Here is a 24,860-nt window from a genome sequence, read left to right on the forward strand (position 1 = left end):
TGTGTTAAAGCAGGAAGGCCTCTAGCTGGCCTCACGTTGAACGTGACATTTACGCGTCCTGTGGTTAGATATCGATACTTACTAGTCTGAGCCACTGCAGTGGGGGGACACAGCCGTTTTGGTGAGTGCAAACATTTTATTTATTTTTTTCACGTTTAATATGTTTTTATAATTTATTTTGTTCATATGAAATCCATAATAACGAACTAAAATGACAAATATACTGAAAATGGAACAAAAACATCTTTCCCTTGTGCAGTGTAAATAAATAATCAGGCACAGCTGTGTGGTTGTACTCAAAACAACAGTGACGTCACGCTTTGACATGAAAAACTTTTTCACAAAGAGACTTGTTTATTGTGTCGCTGTTGCCAAAGTATGGCCGTCTTGTTAGTGTCTTTCTGATATTACACTGCAATTTAGCAATTTATTGTACAGTTATTGTCTTGTTAAAGCTTGTATATTCTTTGTGGAGTCATTTGATAAAACTTTTTTTTTTATAACTCTTTTATAACTATTTATAACTAAGATGTACCAGCAACAACAGGCCAGAAGCCTATAAGCCAGGTTTCTCATCATTGTTTAAAGCTTTTTATTTTTTTTTAAAGATCATTTTAAAGACCCTTTTATTAAGTTTTGACAATAACATACCAGATATGTTTTAATTTCTGATGCAGGTTTGTTGATTTTTTAAAATGTGCCGGATAACAACCCATTTTGAACACAACTTAGTTGAAGCAATGCCTAGTAGTGCTTAAGTGTGTTTCTAACTACTGCCCATATATATGGTATAAATGCTGCATAATGAAAGGTATTTATTGATTAAGTTGGACATCACTGAAGGCCTAAGGTAATGCAAGGTGACCAGGAAACTGCAGGTTTGAGGTGCAGAAGTGTTTATGATCTGCCGTTCCCACAGATCAGGAGCACGTTGTGGTTTCCTTTGAGCCTTTTAGCATGAAAACCAAACCTAGAAACGTGGGTTAGGGTGGTGTTTCCGCAGCGTCCAGCTCCACCTCCCGGCCTCCACAGGTGGAGTTGCTCTGCTGTCAGAGGTATTTGTCGGCCGTGGCCTGACGGCGGCGCCGGCTCCTGTGATAAGGGGCAGTCATGCACGGCTCCGTTCAGGGACGGGCTCAGGTGTCCAGACAGAATGACTTCTTTTCTTTTGGTCCAGCCATCCGGGAAGTCCTGCTGGCGCGGAGGGACGTGGGGGGGGATTTAGGACTGTCATTTCCAATCAGTGCTCAGCCACAGGGAGGGGGGGGATCTGTCTTCTCTGGGTTCTTTCACATTTAACTTCTCTGCACGGCATTTTCTATCCAAAGAGTCAAAGAGGATTTATTAATAATAATAATATAATATTGATAATAAAAAAACAGACGTTGAAACACGTGCAAGCTGATATAATCGATGCATCTTAATGTTATGAAAGTAGATCCAGATGTAGGCAGATTAAAGACCAGCGTTACAACCTGGAGAAGGGAGGTTCTGACCCAAGTTCTGGAAGAGGAGGTGAGCAGACGTAAGTTTGTGACAGAGAGGTCTCGGTGCTCAAGTTATTCTCTCGACAGCCGGATCTCCAGCTTGATCCGGCCGATCGTTGAGAGCGAGCACAAAGCAGCGGGGGACCGTCGGCAGAGAGATCTCACTTTCACCAGGAAAACCGCTAGAGGAGCCCGCTCCAGCAGAACCAGGAAAACAAACCCAAGATGTCAACAATACCTCAGACGGGCTTAAAGAAAGTTAATGATGGCAATATGTGATGAGAGTTGCATCATGGGAGATCTCCCTGCACTCCAGGTTCAGTTGGGAAAGTCTCAGCTTCCTCCCAAACCCGAACTGCGAGCTGGTTCCCCCAGAGAAGAGCGGAGCGAAGAACCAGAACCAGAACCAGGATTCAGTCCAGGCCCATGCAGTGTTGCCAGATCTATGATAATTATGGTATTTTACGATAGTTTGGATTTCTGTACGACCAGCAGCTGAAAACATCAATACTTCCACAACGCCTCACAGAAAGAGTCTTTCACGACTGATATTCCCTATCGGTCCCATCTGGAGGCAGATTCAGCAGGTTCACTTGTTCCTTACTGATGTAGTGTTTTACAATCATCTGTTATCCTCACTTCCTGTCTCACGGACACGCCTCCTCAGCTCCACACCCAACGCCGTCAGAGTACATCGCAGACTCATTTTGTCAAAGTCGTAGCGTACGGTCACTTCTGAGGAAGTATGATAGTTCCAGGTGTCTGGCCACCCTGGCGGCGTGTGATGTCATTGCATGAATGACGGACGTGATCGTCAAAACCTGTAAAAGAAACGGGTAGAGGAAGAGGAAGTGTGTTCTGGCAGCGGAGAGACGTCTACTGCTGCCCTGTATTTGAGGGAGAGGAAGAGGAGGGAGAAGAGGGGGAGGCCCACAAGGTTAAACAGAAGCTAAGGATGAAGGCGTGCAGCTGAGATCTATCAACTGCAAGGTGGGCGAGGGGGCCATGCCATGACAACACACACACACACACACACTGCCCTCCCCCCTCAGTGTGTGTGTAACCTTAATCCCTTCACCATGCAGGCCTGGCGTCTCCGTGCACGTACGGGCACTGCTCAGGTGCTCAGCTCCACCATGGCTGTATGAACCAGCATCACTGTGTGGGTTGTCATGGTGCAGCAGGACGGGGGGTGTGGTTGGTGGACAGGGCTGAAGGTCGCTGCGGTAACCGAGGTCACTCCCAGTAAACGAGGGCTGATACCCCCCTCCATCCCGGCCGGGGGGATGTCCAGCAGAGGGAGAACCTTCCACCTGGATCCAGGTGTGCAGCAGGTCTGCTGACCCACGAGTCCCCCACAGAGCAGAGGGTCTGTTTTTCCCACCAGCTCCACCTCTGAACCGCTGATGTCCATCTTCCTCCGCCGCGTTTAGCTCCGTCATGTGACCCGCCGAGGTTCCCAGAGGTCATCTCTCTTTTATTCTTCCTTCTCTCTCTTCCTGCCGTCCACAAGCCTCCTCGCGGTGTTTGTTTCCTGTTTGGATCTCGGAGCCCGTAATTACGTCCTCGCTGGAAGCAACGCTGTAATTTAGCGTTTCTGAGGGAGCACTTTTCCGTCTTAGCCTGCAGATTTGCTCCCCGGTGATGTGAGTCACCTGATTGGCGGCGGCGCCCCCGGAGCGTGACACCGAGAGTCCGTCTGGACCCTGGAGGAGGACGGAGTCCTGAGATCTTCTTCTTGTCGAGTCTTCATGGTGGTAAGACTGAGAGCTAGATGACATCCATCCATTTTTCCACACATTTTTGTGAGCAGGTGTTGTATTCTGCCAGGTGTTCCGTTGAGCAGGGGGCAGGTAGTAGTGGGCAGGTAAGGAGGTGGGTGATATCCTGGGAGCCAGTGCCACAAATGCAGGTCCATTTCACCATTTCCACCATGGGGTTCATGGTAGAAACATTCACGTTCGCGACCCCTGTCAGATGATGTCTCAAATATTGTCTGCAAATTCTACCACCACTTCAACCTGAGAGCAAGTCCTGAAATGTTTGTAACTGATAAAATCAGAAAAGGTGAAGCACGTTGATGCGTTTGTGTCAAATCTGACATTAAAGGGGATTTATGATTAAGTGAGCCACTCAGACCTCACTGTGACATCAGACCCCGCCCAGTTATGTGGCTCCACCCTCTTCCTCTCCATCCATCCATCCATCCATCCATCCATCCATCCATCCATCCATCCATCCATCAATATACCCATGCATCCACCCATGCATTCATGCATAAATGCATCCATCCATCCACCTGTGCATCCATCCATCCATCCATCCATGCATAAATGCATCCATACAACCCATCCATCCATCCATCCAACCCATGCATGCATCCACCCATCCATCCACCCATGCATAAATGCATCCATCCACCCATGCATACATGCATCCATCCACCATCAAACCCATGCATAAATGCATCCATCCATTCAACCCATGCATCCATCCATCCATCCATCAAACCCACCCATGCATCCATCTATCCATCCATATCTCAGATGTCGCCATGGAAACGACTTGGAAACCAGTCCTGCTGAAGTTGACACCAGGACTGCTGGTCTTGCTGTCCCACCTTCACCCTTCCAGAGCTGTTTGGCCCGTTTGTCTTCTCAGATCTTCTCAGAAGTCAGAAGTTCACCAACAGTTCTGGGTAGAAGGTGATGACAGAAGTGCTCTGAAGCCGCTGAGCACAAGCCGGCTGAACCTCTGAAGCTCTGCTCTGTATTCCTGCGGTACGTCTGATCAAAGCACGTTATGCACATTATAGTAACGCCGTCAGGTTTCCATCATACTTCTTTTTTAAAGGAATCATCCCCCAAATGTTCCGGTTGGTGCACGAGAGGGGGGGGGGGGCAGAGTACTAATGCATGTCAGAGCTGCAAACAGCAACACAGCTGGACTCTTCTCATGAAGGCCCAGCAGAGTGAGCCCCCTCCGCCACATGAGGGCAGTACAGTCCCAGCTTTGGCTCCTGGTTTCTCCACAAGCACGTGTTAAACGGCTTCCGCGGGGACGCGCGGCCCTCGGTGTGCGCGCGCACCCCCCAGATGTGGTCACCTGGCGCATCCAGCCGACCTGAGGAACCGAGGGTGACGTTTCCACAACTTTTGTTGCTCAACATCAACATGTGGAGGTGTAGTGTCGCTTTTGTCTGAGCGCGTTCACGAGGTCGCGGGAGCGCGGCCGCGGCACGGCGCGTCTCCAGGACGCCGTTTCTCCTTTAATCAATATCAAATGTGAATATTTGTCCCCGCACCTGGAGCTGTCCGTCTAGACCTGCCTCCTCGGACACATGCGATGCCCGGCGTGCGCGGTGAGGGCGCTCTTGCTCTTCCGCAGGAGCAGCGTTACGCATGGAGGGGTGGAGGAGTGGAGGGGTGGAGGGGCTTCTTTAGGGTCTGAAAGGAGGCAGAATAGAGCACCGGGGAGTCCAAAGGTCCGAGTCCGGGGGGGGGGGGGGGCTGAAACTCTTTGGAGGAGGGGGAGCTGCTGAAAGGGACTCGATAGTCCCCCCCCCCTTCTCCAAAAACCTGGAAGAACTGCGCGCCGTCAATGCGCCGTGCCTGCCAGTCGGAGGATGGGGATTTTTTCCCCTCGTTCATCCACGTCCCCTCTCTCCCCTCCTCCTGCTCTCCTCCTCCTCCTCCTCCTCCTCTCCAACAAGCCAGTCGGTCTGTCAGTGCGCTGCGAGCATTAAGGCAGGTCGAGCCAGAGGGATTTGGAGCTGGAGAGACGGATGAGATTGCGCGTGAAGCGCGTTCAGCTCTCCAAATGACGCGCGGCATCAGATAAACGCCAGACTGGGGACTCGAGCTCGCAACTAAAACCCTGTTTTAGGGCTCTTCAAATTTGTCTTCATTTAAGTTTGCGCGTTGGCCCTCGCGTGGCTTTTTCTGGCTCTTTTGGTTTGTTTCTCTCAGTTTTTCTGCTGTTGGTTTCTTGATCTGACTCGGATTTATCACCCATTTGGATCTCATTTATTTCCATTTTTAACGAAGGTCCAGTGAAAGATTTGCGGATTTACAGCCTCTTTCAAAAAAAAGAAGAGAAAGGATTGTGATGTGCATGAGACTGATCCCGCAGAGCCCCGCCGCGTCTTCGTGAGGATGGAGCTGTGGACACGAGCGGACACATCTTTTTCCTTTTAAACGTTTTATCCTCGAGGTTTCGTCCTCCTGTCGGCGGTGTCTCCCCAGCACACGGACCCCTGCACCGCTCGGCCAGCCTGACATGTCGGGAGGTAGATGCTCTTGAGAGAAAACAAGGTAATGGGAGAGAAATCAGGCAGAGTCGGCAAGCAGAACAAGGGAACATTGTTCGGGAAAAGACAATCCCGGCGCACCGACACGCATCACAATTAGCTCCGTGGACGCGACAGCTCGTTCTGTGGAGTTTTATTTCAACCCGAGGAGTTGATTTGAACAAAAAAAGACTTTTAATGAGATATTAATGGGAAAGTCATGGGATTGGCACTGAAATAGTAGCGACAATCGTAGACGCGCAAAGAAAAGGGAAGAGAACCCATTCCTGTCGTTTTTGGACATCCATGCGCACGGATCGAGCAAGTTTCTCTTGCAGGTCGAGTCGTTTTTGGCACCATTCGCTTTCTTTTGGATCCATGTGGTTGTGTGCAGCACTTTGACTGTGTGTACCGTCAGCCTGACCGGCTGGAGCGCCGCGCACCCATTGTTGCTGGATCTCCCCGCGCAGCCCAGAGCGCGCACCGCCGCGCATTCCTGCTGGATGGGGCCGCACATGCTGGCTGTCGGGGTTGAAATGGCGTTCCGAGGCAGCGGGAGTAGGTTGTGGATCCTGCTGGTATTCTTACTGGATTTACTGGGCACGACGGCCAGCAACATGGAGCCGATCTACTGGAATTCCCTGAACGAGAGGTAAGAGCAGGTCCAAACTTGAAGTTCGGCACAAACCGACGTGTTTTGGGTTTTTTTTTTGGGGGGGGGGGGGGGGGATGCAGCTTGGTGTTTTGATGAATGCGAGGAAAACTCTCGAGGAGACTGCAAATAAGTGATGCAACATGACCTGCAGGAGAGGAGAAGTTAAGCGAGGGGCAGCAGTCCCTGCAGAGGGCAGGCCTGCCACAAGCACGGCTCTGGGGGCTCCAGGAGGCTTTCAGGATCTGCAGTCGCTCTGGTCACTCCGTGGCCTTCCAGGAACTACACCAATGATAAAACCATTTCTGTTTGCAGCCTCATCTAAAGTGTGTCAGCTAATTAATGCATGCACCTTGAGCTGAAAGTGTTTCTGTGTCAAAGCCTGCTCTGGATGTGTTCCTGGCATCGATTACTGCTGCAGTTGTGCGTACGGGGAAGGTCTCGGGTCACAGAGCTGGAATCTGGGTAATAAAGACGTGTATGATGCTGTTGTTGCTGTTGTTGGATGACCTTGATCAGAACCGGGGCCCCCGGCCCCCCCGGGGCCCCCAGAGCACCCATCCTGGCTGCTCCGCCGAGCTCATTTCCATTTTTCTTCCCTTCCTCTCACGAAGGTGTGAAGCATTAGCCGAGGAAATGCCATTTTAAACACCTCCCCGCCGGCCGACAGCACTTTCCTCACACCTCTGCCAATTTCCCTGTTTCAGAGGAGCGCTGGTGGCTGTAAAGGTGGCGGGGGGCGTTAGCGTAACAAGGCAAGCCTCAGTGGAGGTAAGAGTGGAGTATCAACTGGAATGGTGATTAAACCGGGTTTCTTCTGAGTAGATACTTCGTCATTGGGGGGGCTCACTTATGGCAAAACCTCCGTCGGCTCCCGCCAGAGGCCTAACAGGTTTCCATGTGCTGCAGCCCCCCCCAGCACCCCTCCACAGATGTGGCCGGGCCCCTCCTCTGCAGCGAGGCCCTAATGAGGGCTCTTTGTCAGGAGTGGGTGGATTGGGCCCAGCAGGGAGTCGGGTTGGACACGGGGGGGGGAGGGGCTAACAGCTCGGGCTTCGGGGGCCTTACAGGTGATTCCCCTGCATTGTCTCCTAACGGCGCTTCACGTTAGGTGCATGTCAGGGCTTTTGGTGAAGGGGCCCGGCTGGTAATTAGATGGGCGGGGGCCTCCACGCCAGGCTCCCCAGTCACTCCCGCAGATTTTCTCCCTCATATATTCAAAGTACAAAGCCTATTGTGTACGACGAAGCTTATTCATGGGGCTTACTATTCATGGTTAATCAGCTTAGGCGTCGGTTGAGTTTATTTTCTTAGTCCTTTTACATACTTTCATGTACTTGTTTCTCCTTGCTCTGCACTTGACGGGAGTCCTGCCGTGGTGTTTGGCCGCCTCAGGGGCTGAGCGGCTCTGGCAGGCGGGCTGAGACCAGGCGAGGGCCGGTGTTTGTCTAAACACGGTGCATCCTCCAGCGACGAGGCCGCACACATCTGGCCAGCGCGTCTGAAACCAGGCGAAACGCAAGCAGAAGCACACGTCTGCATCAATCACGGTTCACGGTCTCGTCTGGAGCAAATGGACTGTCACGTTGTTAACCCCGGGACCTCTGCCGGATCCTCTGAAGTTCAGACCGTCCACCTGCAGCCGAGCCTCCCTCATCTCCCTTTTTAAACGTTTCTTCTCCTTCTGGTGTCTCTATTCCCGCCCGTCCCAGCTTTCCCCTCTGTTTTTTTTTCTCCCCCTCCGTCAGTTTCCGTCTGTCTCTATCTCTGCCTCGCTCTGTCACTCCCGTAGCAAATTGGAAACATGTGTCACATGCAGCCACTAATTACGGCGCCACGGCAACACACTGGTTCAGGCCCGACTGTGTCGGGGACGACGGAGGTGAGGAAGAGCAGCTTTTACGTAAAGCCTGATATAACCAGATGACCGCGGATGAAGGCGTTCGGGGAGGAATATACGCAGAGACAGGTGCCGGGGGGAGGAAAAACAGGGAGACTAGAGCAGAGGTAGAGACACTCCTAACCCCAAGTAAATCAATAGCAGTTAAGTCTCAAGTGCCAATACAGTTTCTGCTGCAGGAAGAGCCAACTGAACCAGAACGATCACCTTGGGAGTCGCCCCCACCCCCCAGCCAGACATACATTATCCTTATCTCAGCATCTCCCATTATCTGCTCCTACATGGTCCTTAATGAAAGATCGAACCCTGCTGGGTTTGGGGGTGGGGGGGAACTGTAGTGATGGCAGGTGACCCACAGAAGCACTGGTGGGTCATGTTGGTTACAGAAACCGGACTGGGGGGGGGGGGGTGATGGCATTATATGGAGGTTTGTAGGTTTCGGCCCTTCACTGCCACTGCTCCCGCTCTTCCTTCCTTTCTGCCGGCGTCTCTCCTCTTCCTCCCTTCTTCCGTACGCGGCTAAACGGCTGTAGATTATTGTAAACGGCTGCCGAGGGTGGGCGTCTCCTCGCGCGGCGCTCGCAGTGACTTGTAATACAACTATTCCCCCCTAAGATCCACATTAAAATTTAATCCCCCGTTTCTGGTTCTCAATATTTTATTAATCACCGACTAATTGGCTCCGGATAAAAGACCAGATAACTAGGCTAAGCGCTTCAACCGAGGAGGATGAAAAGAGGAGAAAACCTGAGGAACCGGAATCGCTGGAAATCTTCATGGCGAAGGGGAGCGAGTGGAGCGAGGGGTTGGGGGTCGAGCATTTCAGCACCCCACGCCCACTTCCACCCGGGTGAAACCCAGCGTCTTGTGCACGAGTAAAGGCTGAGTTATGGTTCTGCGTCAAAACGACGCTGTGCCTACGGCGTGTGGTACGCGTCGACGCTGATGCTGATGCCGTCACTGACGCCGTCACCGACGCCGTCACTGACGCCGTCACTGACGCCGTCACTGACGCCGTCACCGACGTGCACCTCCCAAAAATTGTAACTACGCGTCGAGGCGACGCAGACCAAACGCAGACCGAGAGGGCTGTGGTTTGCTGCAGTCGTGAACTTTCAGGGCTCTTTTCTTCGTGTATGTGTGATTTTTGTTTTGTTTTTTTGCACAATAGTTGTCCTTATCTCTTTGATTCACTGTGGCCGGAAAAGTCGGATAAACCATTCAAGAAAAGATCGCGACCTAGCGGTCGCGGGGGGTACTGCACCGCAGAGAAATGGAGTGATGGAGAAGTCCGAAGGGTTCACGACGGCGTCACGTTGACGGCGTGTGCTCTGCGTTGGTTTAACGCAGAACCATAATTCAGGCTTAAGAAGGAGCTTGCTACGGCCGCATCCTGAGGCTGAATGGTTCAGCGGAGTCCACCTGAGCTTTGGTGGAAGATACCAGCAAGGTGCTCCAGCCAGGTGGGGGGGGCTTGTCTCATTAAATGTAGCACAACAACACTTAGATGAAATCATACATGTTCTGTTGGTACTTATGATGAACCCAAGAAGCTATTTCAATTACAGTCGATGGACTATTGTTGTCAAACACAAGCAGCTGGATCCGTCTGACAAAACCGACACCAATAATTCAGAACTGGCCGACGACCTCGCGACCAAACATCCGGCACAGAGCATTTTTCTGGTTTGGATGAGCGTAGGGGGAAAACAAGAGAGCTGGCCGTTAACCCGAGCGGGCCGCAGCCTCTCCCTCCGTCCTTCCTTCTGTCCGTCCGTCCGTCCTCGCTGAGGAAGACGAGTGCAGGTTTATGCAACGGCAGCCGTGAGGAGGAGTTGCAGCTGATGTGGCAGGACGGAGAGGCCGAGCAAAGGACAAAGAGAGAGCAGCCAGCCCAGACAGAGGTGGACAACCTCTCTCTCTCTGCCCCCCCCCCCTCCCTCTTTCGGGGCGTCGCGGACGCGCAGGTATGCAGCTGGACTGTGGAAATACAGACGCGTGAACAGACGGATCTGCTGCAGCACGCAGGCGTAAACGAGCCTCGCGGGACCCGACCCCCCCCTCACCCCCCCACCCCCACCCCCACCCCCACCCCCAGCTCTGTCGGTCACATGTGTAAAGGCTGTGTGGTCCTGATGCATCTCCAGCGGAGGCAGGCGGGGCCGGGGTATTGGCATGCGTCACGGAACGCGGTTCCTCCAGGAATTCTTTAATTATTTTATCACTCGATTATAGGTTTATTTGGCAGGAGCGGCACGCATTCATCAGCATCATAACAACTATAAAGCGCTGTCGTGAATGTGCTGGGGTTAGCTCAACAACTAATTTACCTCGCACTCTCCCGGGGTTCACCAGGGACTTTGGGATTCTTGTAATTGTTAAAAGTGCTGATGTTCGGGATGCAGGAGATTGTCTGAGCCGGTTCAAAATGTTGAACTGCATGCAGAATTAAGCACCCCCCCCCCTACTGGAAACATGCACGGTAATCCCGGCTGCAGGTTGGAGGGGTCACATGTGTCCCAGCATCGGGCGGCTGAACCCGGAGCCCCTCAGCGGGTCCAGCCAACACACACACAGGCCGCTCATTAGCTTGCTTCACAGCACAGCCTGCCTCGGCAGGATCATCCAATCCTCCTGGCAGCATTCGGACTGGGCCAGGTCAGCCCCCCCACCCCCCCGACAGAGACTCAGACCGGTGGGTTGGGGAGCTGGTATAAATGTGTGTGTTTGGTCGAGGTTCTGCATCACGAGACCTGCAGCTCTGCTGAGGCTCTGCACATCCCCGTAACGTCGGGCCGGCTCACGCTGCTCACGCTGCAGCGGCGGTTTCGGCATCCTTCCAGAGAAACAGCAGGGGAGCTCGAGGGAGTTGAAACTATTTGTCATTTGGTGTGTCTGGATTGTAGTTTGTGTTTGAGGATATGCCAGAATGTTTGTTTGCACCACGATCATGAAATCCGGCTCTGGTCATTGCAGAGAGAGTGCAGCTCTCCCTTTCATCGAGTCATTTAAGTATTTAAAGGAGACATACAATACATATTTAGTTTGCTTTTTCAAACGTTGACACAGTGTCATGAGGTATTAAAGAACTTTTGTGACCCATTTTGGTCAAAATACCACAGGGATGCAGTTCAAAAGCTCAGTTTTCAACCTTGACTGTACAGATGAGCTCTTAGCAGCTGGTTTTTAGGGGGTGGGGTCAGTTTTTTCCCACATCAAAGTTGTCAGAACTGCATCGAGGTGTGAAATTGGGTGGAAATGAAAATGAGAGAACTGTATTATTCTACCTCTGACCTGGATCTGTGATGTCACAGTCTCCTGTAAATTGGAACGGCTCTCTGAATTTGATATTTCAGACTTGATTGTGTTTTTACAAAGTTTTTCAACTGATAGTCACTTCAGAAATCCAAATGTATTCCCTCGAGTACTTATTTATTTTCTCCATAAGATGCTCCCTTTAAGTCTTATTTTTCTAATCTGGGAAGAGTTTTTCAACTTGTTTTAACTTATTTCTAGTAGCGCTTAAAATACTTCTAACGCACAAGCTGGTTAATTATTAAAGCAAGTTGATATATTGGCACGTTGGCTGAATTTATTCATTTTCAGAGGCGTTTATGCTTTGAGTATTTGCATTAATTGATAAAAAGGAATATTTTTGTACGTTTGTTTTTAGTTTCTGAACTTGTTTACCTGCCTGAGCCACATCTCCCCGGAGTCCCCATTTGCCTAGCCCAACGTGCAGTTATGCAAAACAAAAAACAGGTTTTGTGCTCTTATCTCCCACTTCTTCTGGAGTGAATTCCTTTTGTGAGACGTTTTCGTCCCAGTCGCACCTAACCTCCACCAGGCCATTCACGCTGGCCGCCGGCGGACCCAGGCCTGAAACGGTTCTGTAACAGAGCGTTCAGGGGCGCGTGCATGCGTGCGTCAGCGCGAGGGAGACAAACGAGCGGCTTCGCCGGCGGACAGCTGTGTCTCGTCACAGCTGAAGCTTTGGCAAACATCTCCGACCGATGCAAGGGCAAAAATAGAAGAAGTGGGTGTTGTCAGGGTGAGACGAGGCGAAGATAGAGGAGAGCCGAGAGCTGACAGGCTCAGAAGATGGGAACAAAAAGCCTGAGAGGAAGCGAGGGGAGAGAGACGAATGGTCCAGAGGCCGGGCCCAGTTTGACGGAGGTACTGGTTTATGTGACGCGGCTCAGACGGGGAGAGTGACTGATGATCTGTAGGTCATCGCCATGACGAGCTGCTTCCTCCTCAGCTACAGCCGAGCTGGCCCCTCATCCCTCATTACTGACACGTCCCATAATATTTACCCCGGTGAAGTCCAGCATGAAACCTGGTAAGCTTTGGAGGAATTCACCGGCGTTTGCAGCAGAATGAGCTCTTTGATCAGCTAAGCTCGGGACCAGCGAGGGCCAACCTGCTCGCCCTTTCTGTACCAGATTGTGCAGGCGGACGCTGCGCTCAAATGCGTGATTAAGAGAGGTGAAAAAACCCCAGAAGTCATAGCAGAGGAGTGTGTTGATTGACTTCTTTTGCCAAAAGTAAAATCAATCCCCTTCTCACAATAGCTACTGTTGCACTCTGCAATCAATGTGTGTTAATTCACTCCACTCCAGGATTAAGTGTTTTAATTTACATCTGTGCGGGAACCCACTTTGTCTCCATTTACTATACTATCCAAAGTTTGGGTTTTTTTGTTTCTAAGGTCAAATTTGTTCTCCAGAAGTGGATCTGTATTCCGGTCGGTCGAGGCTGCGTTTAAACGGCGACTCTGCCTCGTCTTTGATGGATTCCATCCTGCGTAATTGCTGCTGAGTTTTTGAGTCCTCACTCTTTGATACTCATTGATTTGACACTCCAAATAGCCCTCCATTGTGGCTCAGATGAAACACAGTTTCAATGAGTCATGCCAGAGATAACAAAACTACGCTGTCAAACCCCGACGTGGACTTGGAAACGCGAGGCGGAAAGCCGCTAGCTGCTCTAGCGAGGGATGAATTAGTTACAGGTGGTCCTTTTTTCTTAAAATAACCCATTTTACATGTATATTTTTGGCATAAGAAGCTGTTACAGCGAGATTTGCAGAAATACAGAGCTGCAAAAGTAAGCATGCATGAATCATGGAGGCTGGTGACAAAGCAGAGCAGCTATTCAGCGCTAAGCCTGGGCTAGCGTGTGCGTGCATGTGCGTGCATGCAGAGGTGAGGGGGGGCGTCCTGCGGCTGCGCTGCAGACGTGTGGGAGATCTGGAGACCTGTTGCTCCCAAGCATCTTAGCCTGAACATAATCTTCACCGCTGACTTACAACGGGTCAGAGATGATCCTCGTGCTAAGAGGCTTTGGGGGGAAACCCTGTCCCGGTCCGCCCCGCGTCAGTAACAGCCAGTCATCCTGAAGTCTGGCTTCCTAATAAACCGACACATTTATTAGCCCATATGTTCGCAGGCCTGCTTCTCCTGGACCTCAGATCTTGTGCGTTATTCTCCGCGCCCGACTCTTAGCACCTTGATCATTTTTCCAGCCTTTGAGCTTTTCAGTTTTTTTTTTTTTGTTGCTTTTTTTTTTCTTCTGAAATGCTCGAGTGTGTGCACATATACATAGCTCTAATTAGGAGTTAAAAGAGCGTACAGTGAGCGTCGAGCATCTGGCTTCAGCATTAGCCCATCATTGTTATAGTCTTTGGGGAGGCTGACCTTGGCTTGCTGTGAGGGGAAAACTCACGCTCCATTTCCTGGGCTCTGCCCAACATGGACTTTAAGTGGAACTGACTTTTTTTTTCATTCTTTTTATAGGAAGATTATGATGAAATTGTAAGATTAAAATGATGAACAGCTCTATTTTTAGGTGAAGATTGAGCTTAACGTGAGCCCAATAATGTCAATCACCACTTAAACGATGTAGAAATACCACTGAGATAGATTCTTAGTTTAAATCCAACTCTGTTTAAGTCTAGAAAAAATCCCTGGTCACAGAAAAAGTATTAATTTTGGGATAAAAATCTTCTCACAACTCATTAATATGTAGTTTAATAGAATCAATTTGATAGGAAACATGGTGCATTCACAGCTAAATGAAAAGACGGCCTCCGACTTTGTGCACTAAGTAAAGTGATCTTTATTTGTCAGTATACATTTTTTTAAACACACAACAAAATATGTCTTCTGCTTTTAACCCATCACTAGAGAGTAGGTGACATTTTTCCAGCAGCTGGCGAGCAATTATGGTTAAGAGCCTTGCTCAGGGGTTGATATTGGTTGCGAACCGGGGCTTGACCTCCAGACCCAAGCCCACCTTCGTAACCAGAAAGACTACAACTCCCATAAGAGCAAATCTCCCCATCAGGGAATCAAACCCCGGCCATCTGCCTGACAGGCAGAGATATTGTCCAATATACTACTTTAACTGGTTGCCAGGTTGGCCGGTGTGGGGAAATCTTCTCCGTACGGTCGTAGCTTCACCAGGAACGTAAACGTTTGTAAAAGACCAACTGGACTCGCTCCAGAATGTCTGCCCGCCGAAAACGCTCGAGATAGGCCGGCAAGCGTTGTGTTTTATGGCTGCAGCTGCCGTTGGGCCGTAACAGGAGCCATGCGGTGAGACGCCACGTCCACAGGAGGAACCCTGATCTCTGAAATCAGGGGGAAATACAACATCTGTGATGTCATCAGCCATGAGGTTTAAATTACTGCTAGGTCTCCTCCGAACCTCAGCCATTTATCTCTCCGTTTTATTCCCAGAGATTACAGATATCATTATTTGATAGCCAGCGCTTAAGTTGAGCTAATAGCCTCCTTCTGTCTGTAGCTGGTTTAGCTTTGTGTTTGTGCAGCTGTTTAACCCCAAAGATTTAACTTGTAAAATAAGAGTTATCTACAACGGAGCAAACATCTCCCAGATAGCTGCCTGCAGCCGTTGAGCGGCATGAGAGCGCGGTTAGGCGAGACCCTGATGTAGTTAAGACCTCCGGAGCTGATGGAAGTTAGGAGTTCGTGTTTTCTTCCGATATCCACTTTCATAATTACCAGGACATCATGAAACAGGTAAAAACTTATAGAAATATGAACAAGACTTTTCCTTTGGGATGGAGTAAGAGAAGGTCGCCCTTCAGCGGGGTGGATGCTCGCATCGGGGCGAGTCTCGGTCTGAACGGCCCTCATCAGGAGCAGAAGGGAACCTCTAGCTCTGAAGACAGATTGTTAGTAGCTGGTTAAATCAGAAATCATGGTCGTAGCAGCAAACTCGCCAGGTGCAGTTGGTAGAGCAAATCGAGTCTTCCTTGACTTTTCTGCTGTGAGACGAAGTCGACCCGGTTACATAGTTACATAGTTTTTCATGCCAGTTGCAGAGTTTCATTGTTCTCTCGGACTGACGAAGTGGGCCGTCCTTCTGGGGTTGGGAACCAGTTTCAGAGGTGCGTTGTATCAAACTAAAACAACTTCGCCCACTTCCTGAAACCCGGCTCATAAAAGTGACCTGAAGCAGCGATTGAAGACCCGTCCAGAAGTGGAGTCGCCTCCAGATCAGAGTATCGCTGCGGCCGCAGCGCTTTGTGGTGCTGGATAAGTGATTCTGATGAGATCCATCTTGTATGGAGAGAGTGGTGAAGTGGATTGTTGTTGGCCCCCCCCCACATCCCATCATCTGATATCCCGGCTGCGGCCACAAGCACGGCTGTGTGTGAACGACAGAGCTGCTTTCTGGAGCTCCAGCCTCCTCTGCTCCGGCTCTTTCACGGCTTTGTCCTCACGTCCCGCTGTCCACGTTCACACACACCCAGGCGTGCATGCACACACACCCAGGCGTGCATGCACACACACCCGGCCGTGCATGCACACACACCCGGGCGTGCATGCACACACTGTAGAGCTTGCACATGCACTCTCATACTCATGCATGCAAAGATGAAAAATGTTATTGCTTCCAGTGCTGGACCAAGTCCAAGCAGAGGGGTTGAATTTCCTCCGAGTTGCTCTCCGCCTTCCTCTCTCTCTCTTTTTCTTCCACAGCGTTGCCTTCACTCCCTTCTTCCACTCCTCCGTCTCGGCTCTCCCTCCCTCCCTCGCTTCGCCCTCCTCCCGCAGCTCCCCAGGAACAAAAGAGCTTCCCTCCCAGAGCTTCCACTGAAAGCCGTCACACACACACTCGACTCTCTGGCTTCACACTCTCGCTCACGCACTCCCTCAGTCCTCTCTCGCCGTCTGCAGAACCCGTCCACTTCTCCGCCGCACTAATCCCCCTTTCATTTCTTTTGTCTTTCTCTCTGCTTTCCGCCTCTCCCTCCCCGACCCGCCACCGGTGTAAGTTTCCTTCGCCACTTATCCGAGCTGTTATCATGTTACAGCTGGTTGGCAGACAGTAAAATTTATTCCCCCCTTTCTTTTTCCCCTTAAATTGCTCACATCTCCTCCTCCTCTATTTCTCTCTTCTTCTCCTGCAACAGCTTCTTTTGTTACTCTTCCCCCTGTGGGTGGTTCCTGATTTGTGGTCTCTGGTCCTCCTCGCTGGCTCGTCCTGTCCGGTGGTAAATAGGACGTCTGTGACGACGGCGGAGTGAATGATCATGACGGCCTCTCACCGTGGCGTCGGCCCTTGGGGGGGGGGTTCATGCACCCCTCCCTCTAAATTCTCCACATATCAGGAAGCCATTCCCTCGTTAGCTGCCCCATCTCGTACCCCCCTCCCCCTCCCCCTCCCCTCCAAAAGTCCTTCCTCCTCTCCATCAGCCCTGCTCTCCGTCAGAGTGCAGCTGTATTGCAGGTCCTGAGCCACGGGAGGGGGGTTGGGGGGGGCCACGGGGGGTGGTGGTGGTTAAAAAAACAGATGGAGCGCCTTTCTTTTTTCTTTTCTTTTTCTTTCATCCCTCCATTCTCTCCTCCCTCTCTCCACTGTCCCCACAAAGAAAATCCAGTCAGAAGAATGCTGCTGCTGCTGGGTGGAGGGGGGGGGGGGACAAAAGCCGTCCCCTCGGACAGTCCCTCTCTTGTGTTCTTTGGCTCTTGGTTGACGGATGAGTGGCGCAACTGTGGGTCACTTTCCCAAACCGTAGGAAAGAGAAAGTGGGTTTATTCTCGTCTGCCCTCTAAGGATTGTGGGTAACCCTCCAGCTGCTGGTCGTTCGGCTGCCCATCTCGCATGTTCCCGCAAAGCCACCGGTCCCCGTTAGGCCGGGCCCATCTGGAGCCCCAGTCCTGGGTGGCCGGCTGAGCCGTCTCCGCGGTGCATCCTGGCTCCCGCTGAATCAAACATCTCCTGTGATCCTGGAGCCTCGGTGCAGCTGCCGGGCCGCTGGAACCGGGCTCTATTTTTAACTTTATCTCTTTCCAATCGAAACCTTTGCCTCCTCCTTATGTTTCCCGCTTTAATTTAATGGTTTTTGCGACGAGCGAGCCTCATTTTTTATGGTGGTAGTTGGCGCCGACAAAGGGATTCATGCAGGGTTTTGTTAAAGTGCTCATGTACCCTCGTGATGCCCTTGAGTGTTCAGCAGAGGGTGTGTGTGCGTGTGTGTGTGCGTGTGTGTGCGTGTGTGTGTGTCAGGCATGCGTCATGCGTGGGTGCATGAGCTTGTGTGCATGCCCTGCGTGGGATTGTGTGATTGTGCCCCCCTCCATCCCCTCCATCATCACATTAGGATTTATTTGCGAAACAACACAATCATGCGAGACAAAGCGAGCTTTCTGGCCGAGAGTGAAAACAACACAACCCGGCCTGTACCACTTGACCCCGTTGAGAGGGAGGTGATGAGGTGGTGATGAGGTGGTGTTGGGAGGGGGGGTAAGCCATTGGACAGATAATCCCCCAGGCACTGGGCCCCCCCTCCCCGTGCTCGGCTCTAACGTGGCGCTCTGGGCCGTCAATCACTCAACAAAGCTGTCTGTAAGGGGATTATGAACCTGCGGACCCTCCCTCCTCTCCTCCACCCATCCCCATTCTCTCCATCTCTCCAACCCCCCCCACCTCCTCCTCTTTATCCCATTGGCATAATTTTCTGCCTCCGCTCTCTCCTGGCAGTCCTCTTGTCCACCGTCCTCTCCCAACAAAGTGCATCTCATGGCCAACACAGATTTCACTTTGCCGTCTGAAGCTCTGTTTATCTTCAACTTTCCACCCATCCGTCCCCCCGTCTGTCCTCCCTAAGCCCTGTTTCTCTGCCTCCAAAGCCCTCACACGCTTTCTCTATCTCTTCTCCCCACCCGCGCGTCCCTGTATCCCTCACCTGGACAAGGGAACAGGTGTTTGCGTGTTTCTTTGTGTCTTGAGGAGGCGACTGGCATCCTGTACTTAAACCGAGCAATCGGGCCAAGCAGCAGCAGCAACGTGCAGGAATCGGTCCTTTTGTGCACAAATAGTCCAATCATTGTCACTTTTTTTTAATTTAGATATAATTTTTACTCTGTAACTTTATGGTGGGGCCTGAATCTGCCTTTCAGGAGCATATATTGGACCTCAGCAACCCGTATCACACCAGAACCAGCACCAGTACAAGGGGCTGGACATTTTACTCGTTTGCAAAGGTTACAAGAAGAAACGGGTTGCAAGACCAATGCCAGCCAATGAACTTGCCGTCTCCTTGTCAAGCTCTACAGGGTTCAAGGTTGTAAATAAATCCACACTCATGTGTGAGGGGGGCTTCATGACTGCATGAGGGCCCTTCATAGCAAGAAAAACCCCAATTCTTTTGCAATGCTGCGTTAAGTTGAAGTTGCACAACAGACCGTATTTTGCGGACCATCAGACCAACCACATTATAAGGCGCTATACCAATTCACAGGTCTATTTTACATTAGGCCCACCGGGTTTTAAGGCTCATGATAAAACATGTATAAAACGAAACAAATCAGTCTGGTCGGTTGAATTTTATTCAATTCGTTCACAATAACTCAGATTATCGTTCAGTTGTAACCAAAACAGAAAAATAAACACATTTTAAATCATTCTTCTTCCACAAATCCACCAATAAAAAGTGGAGGTGGTAAGCGTCGTACTAAGTCCTGTTCTCTGATTGGTTCATCGTTGCCAACGGTAGCAGACACCTGAAGTTAGTGTGAGATTTGAACAACGTTATATTCCAACATTTGATTATAACTGGATTATGATACAGATTTGAAAATTGGGTTAACTCTAAAAACCTAGAGTAAATTGCTTGCCAGCTCTACATCATTAGTTATCTAACGCTGTAACCCGTGTCCAACCAAGGACCAACTTTAATGTGTCAGCTGAGCTGATCAAGCGGAGCGACTTCATTGCTACCAAAGTCACTAAAACCTTTTGACAGATTTTTGAGCTCAGTGTTCCACATGAAACTGGTTCAAGGTCAATAAGCACAAAAAGATTCATACGTAAGGCGCATATGATTATACTGTTGATTTTTTGAGAAAAAAATGTAAGGATTGTAAGTGCCTTATAGTGCGGAAAATCACCAATTTAATCAATGTTCCCCTTTTCAGGACTTGGATCCACCATTTGTTTTGTTTGTTTCCATATCCTCACGTCTTTCCTCCCCACTGAGCAGACGAGCTCTTATCCACCTTCATGTCACCTTCCCTGTAAATGTGCCGAGCGGCTCCCGGCCCTTTCTTATCACCCCGTCTTTAAGCGCTGCTGTTTTAAAATGGGAGCGCCGAGTGCTCCGGGTCCTGCAGGTGGTGACAGCAGCCTCTCCTCCCGCAGTCACCCTCCATTAATTCACAGTTTTGCCACGCAGGCTTATCTCTCTCCATCTATCTGTCCGTTAGACGTCTGTTTGGTTTAGGCGTCCATCAGTGCCTCAGACGGCTCTCACTCCTCACCTCCTCTAACTGGTTGGCTCACCTTTAGTCCTGTTTTGTCTCCTGCTGTCTGGTTTTGTTTTTCAAATGGACCCTGTTTTGCATGCTGTACCGCGGCTCGTCTGCTTCCTTGTTCCCCGCCAGATAATCTGTCCAGTTTGGCCGGGCGGCTCCAGTTAGTTGGGAGACTTTAACTGTTTAATCTCCCTCAATCCTGTGAACAATCACGGCGCCTGTAATCCAGTGATCGTCTGTCAGGTCTGCATGGGAAAACTGAAGATTTCTCCTAGCTTTTTTTTGAGGAGGAAAGACTTTGACAGAGGCGCAGCAGCATTTAATCAAAACTCTAATCAAGTTTCCCATCTCTTACTCAGTTAATATTTCTCTTTAGGCTTTATTGGATTCAAGCTTCATTTTTAATTTAAATTGTCATATTTAAAAGGCATTTCTGAGTGTCAAAAAGCTTTTTTCTTTAAGAAAAAAAACCCCTTTTTCCTTTGCATCTCATCACAGACTGATGGCTGGAGTTTTTCGCTTCTGATTTATAGTCCCATAAATTCAAATCTCATTTCAATTTGTCCAATTGAAATGGCGAGATTTAGACTTCTTGTCAACAGTAATAATCCTGAGGCAGAAAGTGATGCAAAGAGACTTCAATTAAAAAAAAAAGAAGAAGAAGAAAATTGACGAAGAGAGAGAGAGAGATGCAGAGATTTAACAACCATTCATTTCACCATTAAGAGAGCGAGATTAGATGACGACGAAGAGTTGAAGTGAAGGAGAAGAAAAGGGTGCGAGGAAGATTTAATGTGGGTGACAGGGTTGTTATCTAGCAGGCAGCTGATGGTTTTAACAGCTGTGTTATCTTGTGTATCTTGTATAGGATTTAACTTCATTCTCTTACATGTGTTGTTCTCGGATTGACGCACTGATTAAAGACATCCACTGGCAGAGATGTGGAAACAAAGCCGGGGGAGGCAGAAGAAATGGAGGGTTGTGGAAGTTGGGGGGGAAAGAGGCTGAGGGAGCAGTACTTCAACTCTGCCAGGGTGCCGTCTTAAGGACAATCGCTTATCAGTCAATACTGCTAATTGCTACAGGATAAAAGTTGTACTTTTTCACCTCCTAGCAGGGCGGCGCGTGAAGTTGCTGGTAGCGACAGGCTTGTTTACACCAGCGTGCTTCATGTAGAGTCAGAACATGCTCTGCTTAACAAATACTGCAGGATATTTCAGTGTCTGGTTGGTTTTATTGACCCGGTTTTATTGAAGTCTAATGAGCCACTCTTGCATGCCAGGGAGGGTAATTAGTGCATGTCACACATCAGCTGTTTTATGCACAATGCATACAATGTACAGACATTAACAGTTGTTTTGTCTCTTTTTACCCTCACACTTCTTCATACGGCACATCTTGGACCCGGTACAGCAGAACTTTTGTTCATCATAGTTAGGTAGCCTATAGCCGCATACAGACGTGGACATATGATCCACCTAATGAATAAATTGGTGCATTATATCAAACTAAACACATAAGTCTTCCTTAGCGGAGGTCTGGGGTGGTTTTAAGGGTCCCCAACTTAGCCTGTGCCTCTGTTACCAGGAGCAGCTGGGCTTAAAGCCCCCTCTGCTTTAGGTGCTGTGCTCCAGCACTGCCCTGAAATACTATCAGAGGACGGCTGGTTTCCACTTGGTGCTGGCTGGATACGCTGCAGGGCAGAGGTGACATTGTTCAGCCGCATCACTGACTCATCCGAGCAGCATTTGTCTGTCGTTATTCATCGTCACCATCACAGTGCATGCAAACAGAAAACTGCCTCATTCTTACTTAGTGAATACTGAAAGTTGTCCAGCACTGCTACTGTCTGTGGATCCTACTGGGTCAACCATCTTGTGAAGGAAAGATCCAGAAGAAGGTCCTCTGAGGTTTGATGCTTATGATCACAGTCTGTGGCTGAAATGACACATAGGTCTCTACATGGAGGAGTTTGGGTCTGTGCTGCTCTCAGGAGCAGAACAGTTCTGGCTTAGTTGAATGTCCCACTTCAATATGACCTTATAAAAATGGCCGTCGATACAAGGGACACGTGCCAAAAGCTGTCTGGTGCACATGCATGACATGTCATAGAGCTGGATTCACCAGGCCAGTGTGTGGAAAACATTGTAGTCCTCATATCTAAAGGCTGGCAGCGAGGTGTGATGGTCGTTGCTCTGCGACGTGTCACAGAAACCATCATCCTGTAAAATGGTTTAACGCTCTTCATTTGAGCCACAAACGAATGCAACGTCATCCAAATGAGGTATTGCGTTCCCGGCATATTACTGTCCAACGAGACAGCTCGCTGCAGATCTCACGATTCTCTGGACAAAAAAAGCCCACAGATCCTCAGGTTTGTCAACCAAACTTGACTTCCTGGACCGTTCACCATGTCTAAGCATACAAGAGTCGACAAACTCTTTGGACTGATTTCAGTCTGAAAGTGTTGCCGTGAACACGTAGTGCCCACACCACTGGTTTCTCCACTTTCTTCACAGTAAAAACCCCCCACTGGGTTTCTGTTGCTGAGCTTTAAATGCGAAACAGCAGTGGGTCGGGTCGCGTTGCGCTAATATTGCTTAAAGCAATTAGGAAATGGCAAACACATGGCTGATACCTGGAAGAACAAAGTGAAAGAATCCGAACCTATGGACGCACCGACGGGGGGGACATGAAAGCTGCGAGCAGGGAAACTTCACGAGAAGCGTGGGATGATGATAAAGTACAAGAAAATGAATGTTTCTCACTTCAAGGCAGAAGGTGATTTGGGTCAAGTTATCGCAGAATTACATTTTTGTCACTAACGGAGGAATTTCCTTAAAGGAGACGGATTCGAACATTATTTCAAAAGCTGACACAATTTCCTGAAGTCTGAATTAAATAAAAAAATATTGGCGAGATGCGGTACAAAATCTCCTTTTTCAAATGTGTTTACTCGTCTTTTCATATCAGCTGGTTTTAGGGGGCGGAGTCAGCTGGTTTTAGGGGGCGGAGTCAGCCGCTAGACCTTTCTTCAGCCCCTTTTTTTGAAAATGTTTTCACTGCTTTATACAACCTACTGCAGCTGATGTATGACGATGTGATATTAGGAGAAGGAGGAGAGGCTGGATGACTCCTCTCTGATCTGGGTCTGTGATGTCACAATATCCTGAAAATGATTTAATAAAGTTCATTTTGTCCATGACTTTACAACTTAATTTCCCTCCTTTTAACATCTGCTGATAAATGACGGGTGACGCACACAATTTTGTGACTCTGATGAAGGTGAAATTAATCGCCAAAACATGTCAGGTATTTAAAAAAAAAAACCTAAAAATTCTTGTCGGACAAAAATAATTAGCAAATTAAATATCCTGCAAACTAGTGCTGTTTTTGTTTCAATTTTAGTTTTAGTCTAGTCTTTGGGTCAAGCTATCATTTTAGTTATTAATTTTAGTCACGTTCATTCTCCTTTTAGTCGTGTCAAGTTTCAGTCGACTAAAAGTCTGAACATTTTAGTCTTATTTTAGTCAAAGATTGTTTTTCCTGTGATTTTTGTGGCTGCACCCCCCCCTCCACGTCTATGTAGGAAAGTGTATCCAAAGATAGTCTCTTCTTCTTCTCCAGCCCCAGAGCAGATCCCCGCGTTTCTCCATTTAACTTTGTTTTTAATTGACGTGAACCTATAGCTCTGCGTTAACGGCATCAGCCTCTAACTCTGCAGCTGCATCTTCTGGATCTGATTCCCCGCTGGCCCCCGAGGAAACTACTGAAAACATGGACATTAAGGATCTTTGGTAGAACATTTCGTCTAATTTTGGTCAACGAAAATGAAGACACATTTTAGCAGTTTTTTTTGTAATCTACATTTTAGTCTCGTTTTTATTCGTCTACGATATTGCATAATATTCTTAATTATCGTTACTGTCACATGACCAGCATTTTCGTCGCGTCTCGTCTAGTCTCCCTCAGGTGATAAAGGTTTGTTGATGACAATATTTAGTCATAATTTTAATTGACAAAAGCCTCCCACGAGTAGCATAAATAAAGTGGCAGAGCTGTGTTGAGTTTTTGAGGTGTAGTCACGTCTGATACACAAAAAAGTAAAAAAAGAGCAAAGATGTCCACTTTAACTCCAGTGTTGTTTGCGACTTGTCCTATAATAACAGCGGTTCGGTTGACACCTTCTTTTTTGGAGGTGGAGGGAAGGAAGCTGATGACGGAACAATGACAGATCATGTCATCATCAATAAGAGTGTCATGCCTCTTATTAGAAACTGTGACTCAGATCCTTTCGGCCTCGTCTCACACCTCCTCCTGTGGACGTTCTCCGGTTCTTCTGCATCAACTTCCTCTCCATCACACTTCTGTCTATCTTTGCTGTTTCTCACTGGTTTTTCCTCTCGTCCCCCGCAGCCTCTCACCAGCAGAGGAGAAAGGAGAGGAGAAGCTCTCCCTGCTCGGCTCGGCGTGCAGCCCCGGCTCGTTGCTTTGAATATGCTCATATGCTCCGATAACTCAAACACACAGCCGAGGGAATAATGGAATCAAGGAATACTCCGAGATGAAGTGGAGATGGGGTGCAAATAGGGGGATAAACCAGACTGAGAGGGATAGAGAGCTTCATATTATTAATTTAGTGGGAGAAAAAGAAGGAATTTCTTTCAATCCCCCCCAACGCTGCTTCTATGGAGTTGTATAGTGGCACACAATGGAGAGATTGGAGCGGGGGGGTGGGTAGAGG

The 24,860-nt window shown here is 49.3% G+C and overlaps 1 protein-coding gene across 1 annotated transcript in view; it reads left to right on the forward strand.

Moving 5' to 3' along the window:
* Positions 1-5,116: 5,116 nt before the first annotated feature.
* The window catches only part of efnb3b (ephrin-B3b), a 104,017-nt gene continuing 84,273 nt past the window's right edge, over positions 5,117-24,860 (forward strand). Inside the window, exon 1 of the mRNA XM_061709512.1 lies at positions 5,117-6,427. Coding sequence (XP_061565496.1) covers positions 6,279-6,427 — 149 coding nt within the window. The 5' untranslated portion in view covers positions 5,117-6,278. The remainder of the gene's footprint in view (positions 6,428-24,860) is intronic.

The sequence above is a fragment of the Cololabis saira genome, chromosome 20, assembly GCF_033807715.1.
Source record: "Cololabis saira isolate AMF1-May2022 chromosome 20, fColSai1.1, whole genome shotgun sequence".
NCBI lineage: Eukaryota > Metazoa > Chordata > Actinopteri > Beloniformes > Belonidae > Cololabis > Cololabis saira.